Below are 22749 nucleotides of genomic sequence, written 5' to 3'. Positions count from 1 at the left end.
ATATGATTATTTAATATTAATGAAACTCGTCATATTCTTTTATATATATAGTGATATATCTGTGCAATTTCTATTAGGATTAGAAATTTAACACATAATGATAGTTTTTGCACAATTCCTTTTAGGATTAGAAATTTAATATATAATGGTAGCTACTGCGATAATTATTTTTAATATGTTTCCTTTATGGATTAGGAATGTCAGCTTTCTATTTGTTAAGCACAAATATTCTTATATGTCACAATTAGGAATATCAATTTGGATAAAATATGTAGAGGGTATTTTTTTTCCGTGAACGGAAGTGTTCCCCCCGCGAATACACTTTTATATTTGTTATAGATTGAAGCGAAATAATTTGTATTTAAATTATTTAAATTTATAAACATGTGCATATTTATGTTTAAATTGTTTATATTTACATATTAATTAGCCCGGACTGGAAAAATTTTCTGGTTCCGCCACTGTTCATAAGTATCAAATTATTTTCATAATGTAATTACATACAATTTAATAGTTTCATATAATTTCATTTAGTTTTATAAAATTTGCTTTTAATTAGTTTCAAATGTCTCATATAGTCTCATAAAATTTTACAGTTTAAAAAGTATCATAAAGATCAATAGAAGTTAATTCCAATTAATTTCATAAAATTTCACACAATTTCAATTTGTTTCAAAAGGTTTCATATTAATTTATAAAAAAATAAATTTAATTTAGCTTTAAACAATTTCATTTAGTTTCACATAATTTCACAGATGTTTTTTTTAAAGTATAAAAAAAAACTTATTGAGGAAGTCAGTTTCAGATTTTACATAGTTCACAAGCTTTCACAAAAAGGTTTTATTAAAGGGAAAAAATTCAGATTATAACTAGCTCCAAACGGTACATCAAAAAATTTGCTACTTTCACAATCTTTATAAAAATGAACAAAGGGTCAACGCGCCCCTGAACTTGTGACACGGGGTCATCTAGTCGAATTTATACTTTTTGGAGCAATTAATCCCAAAACTCTTTATTTTTGGGTCAAATTACCCCATAATTTTATTTTTAAAATGCGTAAAATACAAATCGGATATGAGAGATGCAAAAATATAATTAAATACTTTCCTAATTATTGCAATATAATTATCCTAATTTCATTTTTTTAAAATAAAAATATAAATTATTGGGTTATTTGACCCAAAAATGAAGAGTTTTGAGATTAATTGCTTAAAAAAGTATAAATTGGATCAGATGACCCCGTGTCACAAGTTCAGGGGGCACATTGACCCTTTATTTTTATAAAAATTGCTACTAGCTTCAGAAGGTTTACAAATATCAGACAGAAAAAACAAGCAGCGCATTGGAAAGGAAAGTAATTTAAGCAGCGCTGAACAAAATTTTATGGATAAATTCTTTAAATGTGTATTTTTAATGTGTATTTTTATCAACGATCCTAAAAAAATTTAAAAGTTATTGTACGCCGTAACGCCGGTGTCTCCGGCAGACAAGCACTTTTTCACCTCAAAATGAAAAGTCAAAAACGTCCTTAAATAGAAAATTTCAAACCAAATGTACCCATATATTAAAATGCTCGGGATATATGTTATAGATTGAAGATTCTTTAAAACTTTGATAATCTTCCTTTTACTCCCAGACAAGAACGCTTCTAAGCTTTGTCCAGTTGAAGGTTCACACTGCATACGGATGACAAGAAGAAAAATCACAAAATACAAAATTACATTCATAATTATCACCCAATAATTCAAAACAATATAATCTGTTATTTATAAATAAGACAAACTAACAGATTGCAGCATGGATATATACATAAATAACCTAGTCTACATCTGTGCATTTCTCTAGTTCTTCAACCTAATAAACATATACATCACTTTACCAAATAAACATGTGTAATTACAGAACATAGACCCAAGAGCCTTCAGCTTAGGTAGATCCCTGCTTTTGCTAGCTCATTACGGCGACGGATAATTTAATCTTGCATCGAGCCTTGTCAAGAACAATCCTATGTACACTATCATGATGCACTCAAGCAGTTTTCCCAACTCCCGTATTTGGAACTGAAGCTACCTCCTCCACTCTGTTTGGCATGCTCAGAAATAACTGCATGGGCACAAACATCCCAGGTTCTCGCTATCTCCCACAGGGACATGGGCTGCGAAAGGCTTCGTAGTGAGATGTTAAACCTCGACTTGGCCTTTACTGAAAGATCCTCATACTCCCTACTGAGGAAATAACATGAAAGACACAAGTTTATCAGCAGGGCGAATAGATATAAGCTAGAGGAAAGAATGGGCCTGATCATTTACCTGACTTCTACTGGTAACTTGTCTAGCAGCACCGGCGAGCAATTCGGATAATTTGTGGGCACAAGCAATCTAAGGGGCTGAATGGGCGACTGCACAGCAATAAAGCATAAATAAGTATGTTGCCATGACATGTATCGTATTACATTCGATTAGGTCTGAAAGCCCACCATTTGTGCTGAAGCATACTGTGATTTCAGGTTAGGACTGAGAGCTACAGCACTGAAAGAGCACTTTACGATGGTTCCTTCACACCCTTCAGCGGCAGCAGCTGCAGCACTTGGATCAACATCTATTTCACTAATATCAACCACTGTGTCTATAAGTTGCTGATTAATTTCACATATCTCTTCCAAAAGGGCGTGATTAGCCTACAGAAGAGCAATGTCATATTTCCATGAAGACTGAGAAAATCAATAACAAAAGTAAGATGGAACTAACATGCATTCATTATTTACTCAACAACCTACAAGTGAATTTAAATTTCCACTGGTAGTAAAAACGTTTCCTTACGCACCATATGAAATTATGAAGAGCGTTGTTTTTTCTGGTATTCAGTCTTGACTAAAGTCAAAAAAACTAATTACCAACACCGTGCTTTTGTATTTTTCACTTATTTTTTTATCAAAATCATCCTCACTTATATCGATCACTAAGTTACTGATTTATTCTCAAGAAAAAATAGTTGCTGATTTATTTCATGCGTCCCTTCCAAAAACGCATGATAAGTTCTAAAAAGAGCAATGTCAGGTTTCCATGTAGAATAAAAGAGATTTCCAAAAGTGGGGTGGAAATAAGACGTCATTCAACATTTGAATCCTACCAATAAGATATTTATATTTTCCTAGCCACATAATTGCCACTGGAAAAACCATTTGCAACAATGAAATGCGTTGCTCATTCTGGTACTATGTGTAACACTGGCAAAAAGTACCAGCATCATACCTCAAGTCTAAGCCTTTTGACACTTGATGTTGCAGTTGACTCCAAATCAGAAACTTCAGGACCATTGAACTGTTTGAAACTATCACTTATGCTGCTAGCTGATGATACAATATTCAAGGGCATAGCACTTGCATAGCGCCTCATCTTCCTTGTCCCAGACATTCCATCTTGGGTGATAAAATTTCTCGCCTGAAGACGACAATTTGTCATTGCTACCAGATCTTCACCAACTGCAGCTCTAGATCCGTTACCCGGGGCTGAACCCGCAATTCTGTCAATCATGCTGACAACCGAGCCAATGTCACTGATAGCTGCACCTAATGATCTAGAGGATATAGATTTAACCTGGGCATTATTACAATTGAAGCTTAAGTCTATCATTCACAATATATAACCAAATACTCCTCACCCTTTCTTTGAGTGCTATAAAAATTAGGGTATATAAATAACATATAATAAAAAAATCACGAACCGCTTTCATTAAGCGCTCAAGGGGTTGCTCTGTAATAGTGGACTTTCCAGAAGCAGTAGTCAAAGGGTTACCGAGGCCACCATCAGACACAATACACTCTGCGAGCAACGGTGAGGCTGATATCCCTGGAGTTCCAATTGCAAGAGATGGAGCTGATGCTTGAGCAACAGATGTCGGTTGCTGCCCAATGTTTCCAGCATTAGAAAGCGAGGAAACCATAGATACAGGTTTCTCTGAATCTCCTGGCATTGGGGATGGAGCTAGAGGAGTTGAAGGAGAGGGAGCAATAAAAGGAGAATTCGCAGACTGCAAAGGAGTTCCTGCTTTATTTAAAGATGGCAGTAGATTTTGCTGATCAACCTGTGGAGAAGAATGCTGTGATAATTGAGGGGAGGGAGCCTGAAGCAGTTGAGGTGAAGAAATAGGAAAGGATGATCCGGGTTTTATCTGTTGATGGGAATAGGCTGCACGCTGCCCAGCAGAAAGATGCTGCGGAAAGACACCGGGCTTGACACCCATCACCTGTCTCATCTTGACGTCATTGACATCATTCATCTGATGTACCTGATGCATTTGATGTGCCTGCATCTGTGCCGGCAACTGCTTTGCTTGCTGTTGCAATTGTTGTTGTTGCTGGTGCTGCTGTTGCAGTAGCTGCTGCTTCTGCATTTGATGTTGCATATGACGTTGTTGCAAATGTTGTTTGAGCTGCTGAGCTGGCAACATCTGCTGCTGGTCTTGCTGTTGTTTCAGATGCGGATGTTGAAGCATGTTGGCAGCACTCGCAGGATTCTGCTGCTGAGAACCCATTCCAACCTGCTGCAATGAGTTCATTGCATTTCCTTGTCCTGAATCTAGATTGGAAGATGCCTGCAGTGAATTCATCATGTTTTGCTGTGATGTAGAAACCCCTGATAAAGAAGACACTGAAGTTTGCTGCAAGCTTGACATATTATTCTGCTGCATTGTGGGTACTGAACCTTGCATGTTGATTGATTGTATTTGAGGGTTCATGTGATTTTCATGAGATTGCACTTGAGAAACCTGAGATTGTGGTTGATGAAGGTGAGGCTGGGAAAGCTGTGCTTGTTGCATTGATGTCATAGGCTTCCTGGGTTTATTTGTATTTATAAAATTTATAATCTGCTTCTCATAGGATCCCAACTTGTCCTTGAAACCTGGAGAAACGTTATTTTTTGTAACCTGTAAGAATGATATTATGCGCTCCAACATGGTCTTGAACATTTTCATTTTGTCAAGCTGGTCCGTCTTTGGTGGTTGTGGAAGCGAATCATGCTGGAAAACAAAATACAAGTACTTGTAAGCTTCAAAATATGCAGAGTAGAATCAATAAATGCAAACATTATCTTCCTTCTCTTTGCAGGCATCTTATCTTTTAAGGGGTATTAGATGCAAATTATGTCCTGATAAACCCCAATAGGTGTAACATGAGTCGGAAGCAGTACAAGGTGATTTTGACCATAATAAATAAATTGGAAACAGTTTACGATTATATATAGTAAATTAAGAGAGAAAAAGTAGTTAGTTAACTTGCCTGCTGTAATTTTGCAGCAATTTTCTGATACATTTCATTTAGCTCTGGTAAGTACGTCTCCTTCATGATTTTGATCTAAAATTTTAACCAAGACAAATTATTGAAAGATTAAAAAAAACAAAAAAATTGGTTTACTCGGTAACAATGAAAATAAGTGTTCCAGCTGTATTTGTGAACAAGCAATGAGAATGTAGATGCACAACTAAAAGTTATTGATCAAGATAGAACAAGCAGTATCCGCACAAGACATAAAGGTATTCAAATTAATGTTAGGATTACAGATGTTAAGCACTTGATCAACTAAGCATTGAACTATGTTTCTGCAAACAACTCATAACCAGAGCTAGCAGTTTTGCTTTTAATCCTCCATAACTGAAGACCCAAGTATGCATTTTTCTCTTATCAGTTACTAGCTTTCTTTTGAAGTTGCAGGACACATTATATTTAGTAAGACTACGGTTTAGATGAAGTTGCAGGACACATTATATTTAGTAAGACTACGGTTTAGATGAACCCCTTTGAGCTACATACTAATACTATATTGCTCCATTTTGGCAAGGACAAAAATGATCTCACATTTACCCATGCACTCTCATAGTATGCGACGAAATAGGTCAACTTGAACCTCTATAAATTTTGAAGTCTAACACAGTATATTATCTTCAAGAAAACTTTTTATGGCCATTCCCGGTTCCCGTATTAGTTGATTCTTCTCCCAACTAAAAGTGGCCGCAGGCCCGCAGCAGATTTGGGCCTGGAACCGAACTGGTCAAAACCGGCTCGGAACCCGTCAAATCCGGAACCAGACTCGAACCAGTTATGGGCCGATTTCCTTCTTTTGGAAATGGATTATGGAACCGCCGATTCCAGTTACAAACCGGTGGGTTTGGTTCTGAACGTTCAAAAGATAACTAAAGTATCACTTAATTTCAACATGCAAGCTCTGTACCTCTATCATATACTAGATAAGATGACAATGATAAGACATTGTGCAATGCATGTGGAGTAAAGTACAGGTCAGGCACATTTTTTCCAGAGTATAGAGCAGCCAAAAGTCCTTCTTCAATACGCAGGCAGAGCATCACACACACCATGCCCTATTCACTTCACCCTCTACCCTCTAGAAGTGGCCTTCTAATATCACTGACAGCTACCCCTTCAAACTTAAGACTTTAAATTTTCTATTTAAAAATTTTAAGATTTTAATCAGAACAATAAACTGGAACAGGCCAAATCCATTTCTTTTGGTTCGGAAGCAATGGTTCCTCAACCGTGCCAAGTCTACTCAACCACCTTTTTTTTTTGCGTGATCAAATATTTGAGTGTGGAAATAAAAGAAAAACAGCAAATAAAATCAGTATTGAGCATATAAATAAAATAAATCTTAAACAAAAGAAATAAAATGTTGTTTATAATCACAGCCATCAATAAGGACGAACTGAGATTCTTAAATAGAATGGAGTGAAACAAAAGCATGCGAGGACCCAAGGATAAGGGACAAGAGATTCATTAGTAGAACAGAATGTGCAACGATCTGTTTGATATTAAAAGCTGAAATTTCTGCTTAAATAGTTCTTTATTACTTATTTCCTATTTCCTAACCAAAGTTACCTTCAATTTCCAATTCTTCCCTATATTTAAACCCCCAAAACCGAGTTCGCTAAATTCTGATTGTGTGATATAAACAAGATCCATCTAACGCAATAAGTTACAGAAAATACCTTTTGGTAAACTTCCTCTTGCCAATCACCTCCATTTGCATGTCCAGTCTGCGCCGTAGAATCTAGTGAAGCTTCAAAAATAGACATGTAAGTCAAATACAACTTCAACATATTACACAAGCTAAAGAAAGAAATGTTGCAAGTATGATCAACGAATGCATTAACTTAAATAGAGAAATCAACTGAGATGCACCATGCTAAAGTAGCAAGGAGGTTTATTACAAATGGGATTTTAGCATGCTCAAGAACAGTTCTTCCACATCAAAGAAGGGATATCATCAAAATTACCAGGCCAGCGAGTCGCTTAGTACGCGGAACGGAAGTCAGAACCTTAAATGTTACTTATCTTATATATGGTGCTTTAGGAGGGATTTCTTTAGAGCATTTAGTTGGGAGTGAATAAGTTTGCCCAACAATGGGAACACTTTAAATATCACATAGTTAAAATGTGAATACATTATTTCTTCATCATATCCTATTGTAACTCCTTAATTCAAGTACTTCTCTCATGATTTTCAGTTCACAAAGGATTCCTAGACCTATCAAAAGATTTCCTTTTGTCAGTCACTAGTTCAATATACACAAATTAAATTGTATAATTAAATGTTATTCTCCTGCTATTTCCTAATTAAATAAAAGGATATAGATGTCACAATCCCAAAATTAACAATCCCATTAGTTGATGTTACGTTTTTTTTGTAACCTAATATCCGGACAACATTTACTGATCAATATTGAAGTTTTCTGGTAAATCATGAGTACAATAACAACATTTTCAACACAACTTGTACGAGTGATCGTTTTCAAAGAAGGGATCTCAAATCCTTGATTAGTTATCCATAGGGAATACTATTCACCAGAATTAATTAATCAACGTGAGTTAAAGAATGACTGTAATTGTTTCAATAGATAGTGGTACCAGTAGCATAAAAGGCTCTGCCAAGGGACTAATAAAATTAGACCATTCTTGCACCCAGAAGTTTGAAGAGAAGCACTAGAATTATGATGCAAATTGGAGCATATTTGCACATAAGGAAGCATAAAATCACAGTTAGAACATGACTAGAAACTGTAGGAATGTAATAACATACTTGATGACGTTTGTGGAAGAGGTCTTTGTGATTGATACAACTGCTTTTGGTGATCCATTACATTATGTTGCTGAAGCAACGTAGCTGGTGCCTGATTTGACACATGAAGCAATGACTGTGTATCTCTTTGTAATGAATTAGACTGCTGTTGCAAAGCTAGTTGTTGCAACTGTGTTGCCTGTGGTTGAATATGTGACATCATGTGTTGCTGAGGTAGCTGTTGTTGTGGCTGCTGCCCTTGAGTGGGTAACAAGTTAGATGCACTTTGCTGCACTTGTTGCAGTGGAACCTTAGGCCGTTGCAGCATGAGCCCCGAGTGCTGATTAGTTTGCATCATTGAGTTGCCAGGCTGAGTTCCAAGCAATTGCTGTGGCAAGCCAGAGACATTATTTTGAGATCCTAATTGCTGCTGATGGATATTCGAGAGGTTATTTTGTTGCGCCATTAACTGTTGCTGCTGCTGATGCTGATGCTGTTGCTGCATATTTTGAATGTTATTTTGCTGGCCCACCAACCTTGATTGTTGCTGCTGCATGTCTTCGACACTGTTTTGTTGTCCAATTAACTGATTTTGCTGCATGTTTGTGCCATTTGATTGCCCGCCCATTAACTGTTGCTGCTGCTGAGGAGGTAAAAGTGACTGCTGCATCATTGGTGCCTGCTGTTGATGAATGCTGCCACCCTGTTGTGGCTGTTGTGGCTGCCTCAAGACTGATTGCGGATGCTGTTGAAGCATGGATTGTGTTGATTGTTGGACAGAAGTAGATTGATTGTGAACACTGGAGAGAGGTGCTGATTGCATCAGAGAAGGCTGCATAACAGATGATGTCTGCATACTGGATTGCTCGGAAGATTGCAACTGAGATGACTGTAACAGGTTTTGTTGCTGTTGCTGTTGGTGTTGTTGAATGTGAGATTGCTGGAGTTTCTGCTTCATAAGCTGTTGGTGTTGCTGTTGTAATTGCTGCCGATAAATATACTGCGCATTCTGGGATTGTTGATGTTGCTGCTGGGGAACAACCTGTTGCCTTCCTGCCATTTGCCTCTGAGAACTGGCGAACATATTAGAAGGCATCCCTTGTCCCATTGAATTGCCAGCTGAACTCTGGGGAGCTCCGGAAATGGTTTGCATGTTAGGATTGTGGCCAGCAACATTGGGAATAGAAGATTGAGATAAACCAGACACAGGAGGCAGCGCAGATGTTAAACCGGAAGAACTTTGAACCCCCCCTGTAGATGACATATTATTCTGAATATTCTGGGATAATAATTGCTGACGTGTTTGAGTCTGGTTAGCTGACATGGGTACAGGAAGTGACTGCCCTTGATTGTGAAGTTGAGCCTGCATACTCTGCGGTGCTGACCAAGCAAAGAAAGTAAACAGAGACCAGGTTAGAAACAACCAAAAAAAATGAAATTCAAAAAGCAACAGTTGTAGATACACCATTTGTCCCATTCAAGAATCAGCACTATTTCAAACATTTTGTTTAGTAGAACTTGTGACTATTTCTGGCAACTCATGACCATCAATCCACATTTAATTAGCCTCGTTTATATACATAAAATTAGAAAAACATAAACAGTACATAAGCCATAGAAGAAACATAAAAGTTATAGTTTGATGCAAATCAACTGAAGTTCAATGATCAGTCTAGGTCATACCCCCTGGATCGATGGGCGGGTTCTGTGACAAAGCATTGGGCATACTATGTTGAGACTTGGATTCCATCGTGAGCATCTTCATAGATATTCTCCGTAGATAGTCAGGCTGAAACCAGAGAGATCATTAGAAAGAAAAAAATTAGATCTCGAAATGTTCCAAAATACAGACAAAACTGTCCAATTATAGTGAATAGTGGCTTTTCAATTTGTAATGTTTGCTTTCCAGCTTTCCTCTATTTCCTTATCCTCATTTAATCATTTACATTTACATCCCTTTCGAAAACACCTTCCATCCTTACAAGTAAAACAAGTACATTTTAAAGAGTAATATTTAGGAAAAGTTCAAGCTTCACTTTCAAGGACATACCTGGCTTATGGCAGCAGTATAAATCTTTTCCTCAAACCGCACAGCAATTTTCTTGAGTTCTTCAAGTCCCTCTTGGCCAGAAAATGGAAGATGTCTTTTCAATGTGTCCATTCTAAGCATGGAAAAACACTTTATTTGTCAATTATATCAATGGCATTGAAGATTAGTTGAAGCAAGAGAACGGACACCTCGAATGATAAACATAAAAAATAGAATGAAGAATATATATACAGAATCACATCATGCGAAGATAGCATGTCACCCATGTAAAGTAACAAAATTCCATCATTGAATTTAATTAGCTTCTGTCTAGAAACTTTAATTTCGAAGCATTACAGAGGACCTTTTAATAAAATAAAAGCTGAAAGTTTTAGTAAATCTATTGATGCATAAATTGTTATTAGTTTTGCTTTTAAATTTGATTATGAAATCTTCTCAAATCACTATATGACTCTCAATTTTACAAACTTGTGAAGCATAACGTTAAAGAAATTTGTAGGGTGGTCGTGCGCAAGCAATGAGAGGAGTATCATCAATTTGGTTTTAGTTATATGGAAATGAAAACCTGAACTTAAGTTTGAAAATTGATAAAGATGCAATCATATTGAATAATATACACAAATTATGTTTCTTATTTTCAATTACCGGTGAAATCTCAGACGTGGCATTACTATAGTGTTATCACACATCACCATCCAATAAGTGTCCAATTAACCCTAATAAATGATTAAAACTAGTAATAATAACCAAAGGAGAGGCCTCAAACACAGAATTGTATTTCTATCGTGCAGCTATGAGGTGCCAACAACAAAAAGCTAGCTCCTGAAAAGTCGGCCTATTTTTATAACATCATGTGGAAGAGGAAACAAAGAGCAAACGTAACAGGTAGGATAAGAACAAACGTAACAGGTAGGATAAGAACAAACCCGACTTATTCCAGCTTAAGTTCCATCACTCTTTTACTTACTAAAAAAACATTTGGATGCAGTACGTAAAAAAGACAATACAAAGGATACAAGTTAATAACAGATATGGCAGCCTAAAGCTCGGTTGCAATACAAGCTATTTAACTACTGCTAATTTTAAATGCAAATTATTAACTTGCTACCATATATACAGAAATGAAAACTCTTAGATACAACGTACAAATTAAAATGAATCACGCAGATTAGAAAAGATAAATAGAAAAAGACTAACATTTTGTTGACAATTCTCTGGCGCTTCTCGGGCTGCAGAGTTGCTCTCCAGTCACCTGTATCTACTGTAGGCTCACCAGGTTGTGCAATTGGCCTCCAATCATTTGTATCCATTCGAATAAATTAAATTACCTGCTTACACTGAAAAAACAAGAAACAAATATAAACAAGTGCAACATTCAAAAACAGCATAACATTTTTAAGATTTATTAATAACAAAAAAAATAAAATTACTTAAACCATAAACCAAATCATTACCCAAATTTAAAATAAAAAAACAAAAAACAATACCAATTACACCCAGCTTGGAGCTAATTAAGATGGTCTGATGGAGGAGAATGTAATGAGAGTCAATAGCAACAAAATTGGAGTTTAACAAAATTATAGATCATCAACTAACAAGTAACAAATAATGTTCAAGTTATTCACAATTTTAAAGTAAAGTCGAACCCTAACAATTGAAGACAAACAAATTCAGCTGCAATCTGAATAAATAATAAATCTTTGATGAGAAATTAAAGAAGATGCGAGCGAGCTTACCTGATTCTGGAGAAACAAAGAATTGAAAGAATAGAAAATAATTTTCTATGATCAGAAACAAAATAAATTTCTGATTTTTATATATATTATCAACATGATTTGGTTACGCTTTCGAATTTATTTTATTGAAAATTTAAATTTTAATCAATACTCCCTCCAATTTGAATTAACTAGTTTCGCATTACGTGTTACGTACGTGGCTCGTAATATGATTTGTCAATCATATTAATATATTTATTATAATTATATCAATTTTTTTATTTATAATCAATATTAAATAAGTTAGAATTTTTATAAAAATAAATATAATATATTCAGTTATTAAATTTTCAAATTAATCAACATAAAGCACACTAAAATCAGCAACTCACCTTCAAAAAATTCCTCCACACCATCACAATTGATTACTCAAGCTTACATAAATTACAAGATAATTCAATCTTAACAATTTAAAATCATAATCTAAAACCATAAAACAATTTATATATTAAGTAAATTGTCAATTAGAACCGTGGTAATAATTTTAAAACCATAATACAACTTATTACCGATTGTGGTTTTACTTTAACAAAATTTCATTTGCTAATTGTTCTTGAACCGCCGATTTTCTTGGAATGGGAATGTATTATTTGTTATTTAGTAATGGGATATTACAATATTCGATAACTTACTATAATAGAATTTTCCATCTAATTATCTAAATTCAATTTATAATTATAAAAATAATGACTTTGATCCACTACAAACTATAAATATTTTATAACTAAATCTAATTTGATTTGAATAAATACTCATAAAGTCCCAAAATAGCTGCTTCTCTATTCATATTGTTATTAGGTTTCAAATGATTCTTTTGTTCCTGATCATCCGCTAATATTAATCATACAATTGTGTTGTATTATATGTAATTTAATGTTTGAAGTTTATTTCAATAGAAACTCAAACGCATAAATTGGAGATAATTTAGTTATTTACTCTAATTAGGACTATAATTATAACATATGTTTAGTGATTAATTAAATAACTAATTAGTTAATGACTATAAAACCTTTATTTAATAATAAATTGAAACGGATTATTCGGTAAATTTGCCTGTCCCCCCCCCCCCCTCCCACCCATCCGTGCTTTTATATATAGTATAGATTGACATTTTAGAGATTGGCTCATATATTAGAACATCTCCAATGCTAGTATTTAGACTTAAATAGCAATTTTCTCTCTTAACTTGTAAACAATGGGCAATTAACACAGAAATTAATTTTATTGACAAATCAATGCACGAACTTAGTGATTAAGAACAATTAGCTTATTTTGACAAATTGGCTTACAAGTTAAGGGGTCAAATTGCCAATTGAAGGAACTATTAACTTACAAATTGAGGGGACAAATTGCCAAAATGGGGTAAAATGCCCATAATCACCAATTTTATATGCTGATTTGCATACAAAATTAATTTATGTGTTAATTATCCATTGCTTACAAGTTGAGGGGGCATATTTCCACTTAAGTCATTGTATTTATTTTGGGTTAAGATGCAAATATGACCCTAATGTTTACACCGTGTCTTATCTAGTCTCTTAATGTTTTTCGAGTCTCAAAAATGACCCTAACATTACCAAACTGGAATAAATTAACCCCTCATATAACGACAGCTTGTTTGAATGTTAAATCTGCCTATGTGACATACATTGACTCGTTGCCATTAATCTATGTGGCATTTAATTTTCCACCTAACCTCATCCCAAATCGTTTTCCCCAATTAAAACCCCATGAAGCCCTAATTGAAGATCACAAACATTTGAAACCCCAAATTACAATCCCAAAACAAAGAATCGAGCAATTGAAAGAGTTAGATGTCTGATTTTATGTCCTCCTCATCCTCCACAGTCGATGAACACACTGCTCTTCACTTTAATTACGAAGGTTTTTCGAGGTTCTGCTATTGCAAAGTTAGGGGTTTGAGGTTGAGAGCTCCACTAAGAACGTCATGGACTGTGGAAAATTTTAGTCGAAGGTTTTTTAATTGTCGATTCTCATATGTAAGTTAGTTTTTGATTTATATTTATTATTTAAATTTATGAGGTTATTGTTCAGTCAATTATCGTTTGTTGTTTTTGAAGTTGGTTAGTTAACTTGGTTATCGATACTGCTTAATTGGGTTATTTGCTGAGAAATCCATTGAATTCAAGTAAGTTTAATTTTTTTTTCAGTGCTATGATGATCCCATAAATAATAAGGCTGCAGTGTTGATGAGCTTATAGAAGATAAGTTGGTTTTGAAGAGAGAAATTAAATTCTTGAAGATGCAACCGAGGCATGCTGCAGGAGGAAACACAACCAATTTGAAGCTGATGTTGATGTTCTTTGGACAGATATGAGGAGATTGAAAAGAAAACAATTGAAGGTTAATTAAGAAATAAAGATTTTAGCAAAAAAGAAGAATGTGGCATATTTGTTTGCTTTTATGTCATGGATTGTATTGGTATATGTCCTATTTGCATAAGATTTGTATGCAATGTAGGATTTTCATAGGATTGTATGAAATGTAGGATTTGAAATAGCAGTCTTTTACATGAATGGCAGTCTATTTGAATTTGTATGCAATGTTCTATTCAGCAATTAAAATGGCAGTCTTTTACAAGAAAGGAAATGATGTAGATAAGTACTTGATCAAAGTTGTTTCACTAAAACTAAATCAAAGTGTTTAACAAAGGGATCAGATGACCCTAATAAATGGAGCATAACCGTTTTACAAAAAATTGATAAAAGTAGTGCATGCCATGTATTAACATGTTCTTGTCTAAGCTCCATTCTACCAAAATGCTACATAAAGCTAGCAAAAGTTAACGTGTCCAAAATAGTACTTAATTGTTTTGAAATCTAATTGATTACAACAGTTGGTCAAAATACTAACTAAACAAAAAACACATCCATCTCCAATTTCAAACCCACCATCCCCATTAAACACGGGTTCAGATGTCTCTTGGGCAAGCTCCTTATTGTCTTGGAACAAATCTATACAAACTGGACTCCATTGTGTAACCCATTTATCTGCAAGCTTCCTATTTTCAACAATTCTAGTCATTGTCTTTAATATGATTTCTTCAAGCATAGACACTATTGGTTTATGTCTTGCTTATTTGATCCAAGCATTGAAGCACTCTGAAATATTGTTGTCCACAGACCAAGAAGAGGACCTATTTGTGAAGTAGGCCCTTGACCATGTGTGAGGTTGATAGTGTATTAGATCTATAACTGCTTTCTGTTTCACTGCACCAAGTTTGCACAGATTCTCTTTGAAGTCTTCTGGAAATGTGCTCCAAGCACATATCCAAAATAGTTTCTCCATTTCACCCCTCTCTAAAGTCTTGCCCCAATCTGCAAGGATGTGCCTTGCACACATACGATGCTCCACTTCAGGTAACAAGTTCTTAATAGCTTTAGTTAAGCCCTGCCAATCAGCAAACACTACAATTAAACCAGGAGCAAGAAATTATAAAAAAATATTAGCATTAAAATTTAAACAGTAGCAAGGCCTCCTTACCTTTTGCATGTCTCACATAAGTGTGATATGTTTTCCATCCTCAAGATTCAACTCCCTTATTAGCCACTAGAAAAACCATGCCTAGTTGTTCTTAGTTTCTTTGTCAACCACAGCCCATGCAATGGGAAACATCTTATCATTACCATCTTTTCCCACTGCGGATAGCAAAATTCCTTTGCTGACCCCTTTCAAGAAGAACCCATCTAAGCCAATAAATGGCCTACAACCTGCTAACCATCCCCTTCTGCAAGCATCAAAGCAAATAAACATTCTTTTAAACACCTTTTTTCCTTTTCTTAAACTTTGAGTACACATATCTATGTGAGCAGTGGTTCCAGGATTGCTGCTTCTCAAAGCTGCAGCATAGGCCTCCAAATACCCAAACTCCACCTTCCCATTCAATTCTTGTCTTATTTCCTTTTTAGCCCTTTTGCATTTTGCAATGCTCACTCTGACTCTCAGTTGCTCTTCTACAATGGCCTTTAAGTCTTTTCTGGCCATTTTTGGCTTTTTGTACAGTTTCTTCTTCATGAAATCTGCAATAAACTTAACAATTCAACTAGGTTATCAAAAATCCTATAACAGTCATGTTTTGGCTTCAAGGTCTTCACAGGTGGCCCTGCAGTGTCTCCAATTTGTGAAATATGTATCACAAATGGGCAGTTTTCATTGGTAACACAAACTACCCTAACTCTCTTGGTCTCATTAGGCTTTATCTTCAACTTAACCCCCTTTGCAATAGCATAAGTTGCAAGTGTTTTTCTAACTTCCTGGACATTGGTAAATGTCATACCAACTTGGAAATGAGGTTGACCAGGCTTGGCTTCAAATTGGACTCATGTCCTATTCTCCTCCTCACTGCTTTCATCACTGTTTTCTTCCCCATCATCAGCACTCCCATCTGTGCTTTCAATTCGCGCATAATCAAAATTGTGCTCTGTCTCCCCTACCTCATTCCTTGCATCCTCTCTATTACTGTTTTGATGAGGCCTTTAATTCCAATTTTGTTCAGTATCACCCCCACCAGACCTGCACCCACTTCTATTCCCTTCTATTGGATCTTGACCAATCCTAGCATCTACTTGATGTTCCTTTGCATAAACACAAATATGTCGTGTCGCTAAGTTGCCATGTTGGAACATATAGGCCAACTCCTCAACTTCATCCACATCAAAAAGACAAGTCCTATCAAAACCTTGACTGGCAACATAAAAAAGCCCACCCTTGTTTAGCTCATGAGCAGTCCCATCTTGACCAGGCCCCTGCTGACCAGGCCCCTTCTCACTACCGGACCCATTCTCATTACCATGCCCCTTCTCATTAATAGGCACATCAAGACCAGCAACCACCTCAACACCATCAACCTCTTCAAGACCAACTACTTCCTCATCATCAACACCTAAACTGTTATAGTCTACACTAGCAGCTGAGGGACCTTCATTACTTAACATGACAATAGAAAATATGGGATCATTTACAACATGGTCAGCATACAAATCTATTTCTAACAACCAAGAATATTTACTAATGTACTTTACCATTTTCTTAACCCCTTCATCAGTATGTAGTAAAAATAACCCATCATCCAAACTTCTACCAGGCTTAAGCACAAATATGTGTTTAACATTTTTAAATCTGAATCTTTCCTCACACATAAATACAATGTCATCATAACACAGGAAATTACAGTCCAAGTTATAAATTGTTTCAGCCTCTCCATTGATGTACTGTAAGTCCGAATCAGAAAGTCAGTCACCTCCGTAATGAAAATTAATGTTAACCCTCATTTCCATTCTGCATAAATAAGTACCAATTTAGGGTTTAAATAAAAATTTATGATATTTAAAGTCAAATGAGGTTTTTTTTAGCTTAAACTACAATAAAGTAATTGGAATAGAACAAATTAGGGCTTATTAAATTGTAACATAATAAAATAATCCATTTTTTTTCAAATGCACTGAAATTAGGGTTTATTTAATTGAAACAGCTCCAGAATGTGGTCCACTAAAAATCTATCCCCTTTTCCCTTCACCCCACAATAATAGTAAAATACTCAAAACATTGATAAAGTGGTCCACAAAACCGACACCATTAACATCAATCAAAGAGAAAAAAAATCAACATAAATGAAAGATTTTTAGCTTTTCAGCCTTCGTACTCTCTTTCGTCCTTTAACAGAAAATGAGTAAATAAATGACCCCACCAATGCTTATAAATGGAAAAGTGAAACACCGTTTTGAAGAAAGAATTTTTTTTTTGAGTAAAATGGAGTTTAAGTAATGTCAGTACGGTTTAAAGGAAGATGAAAAGAGATGAAGATAGTAAAGGCTTGATGGGATGGGATTATGTGGCAAATTAAATGCCACATAGATTAATGGAAACGGGTCAGTGTATGCCACATAAGCATATATTACATTCAAACAGACTGCCGTTAGACAGGGGGTTAATGTGTTCTAGTTTGATAACATTAGGGTCATTTTTGAGACTCGAAAAACGTTAGGGGGCTAGGTGAGACACGGGGTAAACATTAGGGTCATATTTGTACTTCAACCCTTTTATTTTAAAAAGTATAAATGTTAAAATAAAGAGCATGTTTAATATAAAGAGTAATATATTTAGAATTACTCCAATAGACTCTCTAATATTTACTCTTTATTTTATTTTTATTTTTATAAATAATATTAAAAAAATAAAAAATATTAATAATAATAATTTATTTACTCAGTTTTTAAATTTAAAAATTCAAAATAATACATTTCAAATGAAAAATAACCAATTTATTTTAAAATTTGAAGTTTTGTCTTTTTGAAAATAAAGTAGAGAGTAAAAATGGCTCTCCACATATAGAGAATCATTTTCACTATCTACTTTAAATTTAAATTTTAGAGAGGCCATTAGACTTTAATTTATTGGCAGAACTCTTTAAATTAGAGAGTTTGTCAATTTTAAAGAGATTATTGGAGATGTTCCTAAGAAGTCAATTAACTTGTCTTAAATATATATCTATATGACTAACTTGGCCCCATAATGATTGTATATATATAAATGGTCAAACCCATGTACTATTATTATTTATTTTAGTTAGTCTTCTCAAATTCTTCGCATTTAAGTAATTTTTATACTATTAATTTTACATTTATGTGGTCCTTCCGTTAGAGCGTGTGCACAAACGCGTTTAACGACGTTAATTTTACGTACAAAATTCATTATTAAGTCCCTGTACTATTAATTTTTATTTTAGTTAATCACTATCAAAAAAATTTGCACTTAACTATTCGTTGTATCACTATTTAATTGTGAATAATTTTATAAAAATTAGTTTATATAATTTAATAAACTTTTAAATAATTTTATAAACTCCTACTTCGGATTAACTATATTTAAATTTACATAATGATATAATCCATATTTAATACGTTTAAATAAAAAAATTAAATGCACCGTTTTTGTATGAATATTGTTTATCTTATTTAAAATAATTAAGTTAAATATGGATCAAATAATTTAAATATGTATCACTCAAAATTGACTTACTATATTAAATAATTTAAATATTTTGACATATTTATTAATTTTTATATTACATTCATGCAATTATATTATCGCAGTTAGATTTTGTAATCGAATTGGTTTGTAAATCGAAATAGGCGTTTGTAATTGTAGTAGGGGTTTGTAAATAGAAGTAAGGGTTTCCAAAATTGTTGTTTGGGTTTTCAATCGAAGTTAGAGTTTGTGATTCATAATGTTGGTTTTAATTCGAAGTAGGGGCTTATAAAATTATATAGACTTATATTATAAAATTATTCACAATTAAATATTAGTATAAGGAATAATTAAATGTAAAATATTTGATAAAAACTAACTAAAATAAAAAGTAATAGTGTAAGGACTTAAGAATGAATTTCGTACGTAAAATTAACGTCGTGAAACACGTTTTTGTACACGCTCGAATGGAAGGACCACAAAAATGTAAAATTAATAGTATAAGAATTATTTAAATGTAAAAAAATTGATAGGGACTAACTAAAATAAAAAATAATAGTATAGGAACTTCAGAATGGGTTTGGCCTATATAAACTAGGAGTGTCAAAAAAAAAGGTTGGCAGTTCGTGTTCGTGTCGTGTCGACCCACTTTATTGACACGATTAGAATCAACACGAACACGGCCCGTTTAACTAAATGTGTCAAAATCTTCAACCCTAACACGACACGACACGATTAACACGTTAAGATAAATGGATAACACGGCCCACTTAACATTTAAAAATATTTAAATTATATAAATATAATTTTAACCTCCATTTTATCATTTTATATTCAAAATTTAAAATTTTAAGACAATTAATTTTATTTATATATTAATATAATTAGATTTAATTAATTTTATAAAATTAAACTATTTTATTTTTATATTATAAATAATATCATTTGTAAACGGGTAAGGCGGGTTAGGTGGGTTGGCGAGTCAACCCGTGGCACAATCCATTTATTTCGTATCATAAACGAATTGATACGTTTTCGACACGAACCCGCTAAACCTTATCCCGGATTCGTCAAATTTACGTGTTAAAAGAATCGCGTTATCGTGTCATAACCCATTTGAACACCCCTAATATAAATCACGATGACAACTATACAATAGTGAACTAGGCATATAGACCCTTGGATTGAATTGTTGTGTCATGGTATATATGAAATACAAATACTAAAAATGCTTTGATAATATAAAACGTCAACTATTCGGAAACAATTTTTTCCTTAAAACATCATGTAATTCAAAATGAAGGGAGTAGTAAATAAGATCAATAAATCGTAAGTCTGTAATCATATTCATAAAAAAACCGCTTAAAAATATTTTTTAGTTTTGTATATTTAAAAATAGTTTGGATATCCCCAGGTGGAGGCGTCACTGCGAGTAGAGAAGGAGTCAGGCTGGTAATTTTGCTAGTGTAGTTTGAAAATGGAGTTGCCACCTAACTTAACTAGTAAATACATTTTCTACCGACTAGACAATCTCACGGGCATATCGTGCGTCTGACCAAAAGATTCGGCTTCATAAACAGAAACAACTCTTGTATTTGACTTATTAATTTTATCAATTTATCAAGCATATTCTAAATAAAAAAAATTATCTCGTCAAAGCATGAAATCCGAAAATAAAATACTGGAAAGTAAATGACGGGAATAATAAATAGCTGGAAACATAAGTGCAGAAATATAAATATGCATTACATTTAAGACTCGTATATAACTCGATCTAGACTGTCTTGGTTAACAAGTAACAAGCACTTATAAGCAAGCATCTAACCCTTTAGGTTTCAAACACATAATAGGCAATGTGAATTTTATTTCAATTTACATGCATAAAAGTGAGATTGACTTTATTAATACGCATTTTAAATTCCTATACAACCACTAAATACAGTTTTTATGGCAGTTCTAAAATTTCTAAATAATTAATTAGTTTAGAGCTAAATTAATATAATTATCTTATTAAACTAGTTAATGATGGATCTAAACATACATTCAAAACAGTAAACATAATTTACATACCCAAACAACAATTGATATACATATAAGGTCAGAAATACTTTTAAACCTTATTCTGAAGTGTCTCGCAGTTGTCTGCCAATCCGGTCAGATTCGGGATCTGATCAAAACACAAAGTTATTCCTCTGGTCAACACGAGACCATTAGTCCAAATCGAGGTTGATTGCAAGTCCAAATAAAGCAAAAAAACGCCACTAGAAGTTGTTGAGCCGGAGATCGGGCTTCAAGGCCCATGATGACATGACATATATCACTGTTGCTGACATGGCGATAGTAGTCTGGCTAGCAATGGTTTGAGAAATTATTGAAAATAAACTTACAACTAATTACATTGTCAACAATTCAAACGAGGAGTGATTTCGAGCCGAGATGATGCGGGAAACGCGAAAAGAAGATTAGGATTCCGATTCAAAAGTTCTGGCAGTACTAGGAGACGAAGAACCGTGGCGCCAGAAGGTTCGGCAGTGGATCCATAAGGACTAGTAGTGGCTCCATAACGGACCGGTGGCGGCGCCACAAAAGAGTGGCGGCTGTGCCACAACTCCCGGGTTCGACTCGAGTCTGAATTTCTACCGAAAACACATACAAAAACGATAAAAACGGGCGATTAAATTACCGGAAGTCAAATATAATGACAATAACATATAAAGCTAACTAAAAACACGCCAAACATGAATTTAGAGGCAAAAATAATGATAATCATGACAAATTATGATAGTTTACTCAAGAACGTTAAAAACACTAACCAAGCATCCTAATTAATCAGAATCAAACAACATGCATATATGACAACAAATACGAATATGCGGGATGAATAGGGTCCTCAAAAGTACTATTCTAAGTCTCGAGTTAGTTTTTTGGGGATTAGGACGTAGAATCCAACTTATATCGTTGTTGCAGCAGTTCGTTCTTCAAGAATAGAAACGCAATAGCTCGGTTTTGATCATTATATGTGGCGGAATTTTGATGTTTAGGGGCTGGAAAATTTGGCCTTGGGTGTGCCAAATTAGGACTTTTCAATGCAATTAGTTTTTTTTTAATTATGTATGCCACTCCCTTTTTATGATTTTTAACTATACTATTTATAGAGGTCAGCTGGGGTTAGGGTTAGATTAATGTTTATATTAGGTTAGAATTGTATTTTAAATAATAATTGTATTTTTTGTATTCATGAAATATATGGTAAAAGGGCTGTTTTGGTCTCTAAAAATGTCAAAATGGTCTTTAGAGCCACTAAAGTTAGATTTTGGGCAATTTAATTTGTCAAACCTATAAATTGGCCCATGCATCATAATTAGTCCAATTTCTTAAACGTATATTACAATCACTTTGGATTTTTATGGGGTATTTGCGACAATTACGCTTCAGTCTTTCAAGTTTTCCGCTGCGCATTGATCTAGTCTGCTTGAAATCTAACAGGCGGATCACTAGCTCGTCACCCAGACGGGTGCTCTTGAAAATCATTATCAGACGCTTCAGTTCCTTACCATTTTTCTACCTGTTCAGAAAAGAGACATTTACAGCTAGTATCGAGACGTTGTAAAGGTTTGGAGAGAATAGAAACTTCCGCTAAACATTTGACTCTTTTGGTTCTCTAGGCTTAAAAAATGAGCATATTTAGAATATGTGCAAAATGTGAAGAATGTATTTGTATTTTCTCTTCATTTTAAAAAAATTGGTACAATTGAAATTGAAAACTGAAATAAATTGAAGATTTAAAAGTTTTGGACATAATAAGAAAAAAGTCAAAATGTTGAGTATTTTTGGGTGAGTAGACTTTAAGTTTAGCCCAAAGACTAAA

General features: G+C 34.2%; 2 protein-coding genes across 5 annotated transcripts; both read right to left on the bottom strand.

The window, feature by feature from the left end:
* Positions 1-1702: 1702 nt before the first annotated feature.
* LOC126655182 (mediator of RNA polymerase II transcription subunit 15a-like) lies at positions 1703-11966 on the bottom strand. 4 transcript variants are annotated; one of them, XM_050349213.2, is made up of 12 exons: positions 11856-11966; positions 11317-11456; positions 10120-10231; positions 9753-9858; positions 8091-9449; positions 7000-7070; positions 5279-5353; positions 3724-5019; positions 3252-3596; positions 2477-2677; positions 2310-2398; positions 1703-2225 (listed from the first exon to the last, which is right to left on the bottom strand). In XM_050349213.2, exons 2-12 carry the CDS (start codon positions 11427-11429, stop codon positions 2018-2020), a joined length of 3975 nt encoding a protein of 1324 aa, XP_050205170.1. In that variant the 5' UTR covers positions 11430-11456; positions 11856-11966; the 3' UTR covers positions 1703-2017. The 4 variants fall into 4 exon arrangements, with proteins under 4 accessions (XP_050205170.1, XP_050205171.1, XP_050205172.1 ...); XM_050349214.2 differs by having other exon boundaries at positions 1703-2222; XM_050349215.2 differs by having other exon boundaries at positions 7000-7061.
* A 3513-nt stretch (positions 11967-15479) lies between these two features.
* On the bottom strand, positions 15480-16189 carry LOC126657135 (uncharacterized). Its single transcript, XM_050351771.1, has 2 exons — positions 15982-16189; positions 15480-15934 (listed from the first exon to the last, which is right to left on the bottom strand). Exons 1-2 carry the CDS (start codon positions 16187-16189, stop codon positions 15480-15482), a joined length of 663 nt encoding a protein of 220 aa, XP_050207728.1.
* Between the last annotated feature and the right edge of the window lie 6560 nt (positions 16190-22749).

Source organism: Mercurialis annua, linkage group LG7, assembly GCF_937616625.2.
Source record: "Mercurialis annua linkage group LG7, ddMerAnnu1.2, whole genome shotgun sequence".
Taxonomy (NCBI): Eukaryota; Viridiplantae; Streptophyta; class Magnoliopsida; order Malpighiales; family Euphorbiaceae; genus Mercurialis; species Mercurialis annua.
The sequence above is the reverse complement of the archived record's forward strand: the minus strand, read 5'-3'. Positions and strand labels throughout refer to the sequence as shown.

What these genes read in the sequence shown, in the direction of transcription:
- LOC126655182 (XM_050349213.2), bottom strand. Translation starts at nt 11,429, where the DNA reads ATGGATACAAATGATTGGAGGCCAATTGCACAACCTGGTGAGCCTACA. An exon ending in CCCGCCCATCGATCCAGGGG is followed by an intron (nt 9,450 to 9,752) that starts GTATGACCTAGA and finishes TTGCTTGGTCAG; the next exon opens with CACCGCAGAGTATGCAGGCT. An exon ending in TTGCTGCAAAATTACAGCAG is followed by an intron (nt 5,020 to 5,278) that starts GCAAGTTAACTA and finishes TTTGTTTTCCAG; the next exon opens with CATGATTCGCTTCCACAACC.
- LOC126657135 (XM_050351771.1), bottom strand. Translation starts at nt 16,189, where the DNA reads ATGACATTTACCAATGTCCAGGAAGTTAGAAAAACACTTGCAACTTAT. An exon ending in CTTGAAGCCAAAACATGACT is followed by an intron (nt 15,935 to 15,981) that starts GTTATAGGATTT and finishes AGTTTATTGCAG; the next exon opens with ATTTCATGAAGAAGAAACTG.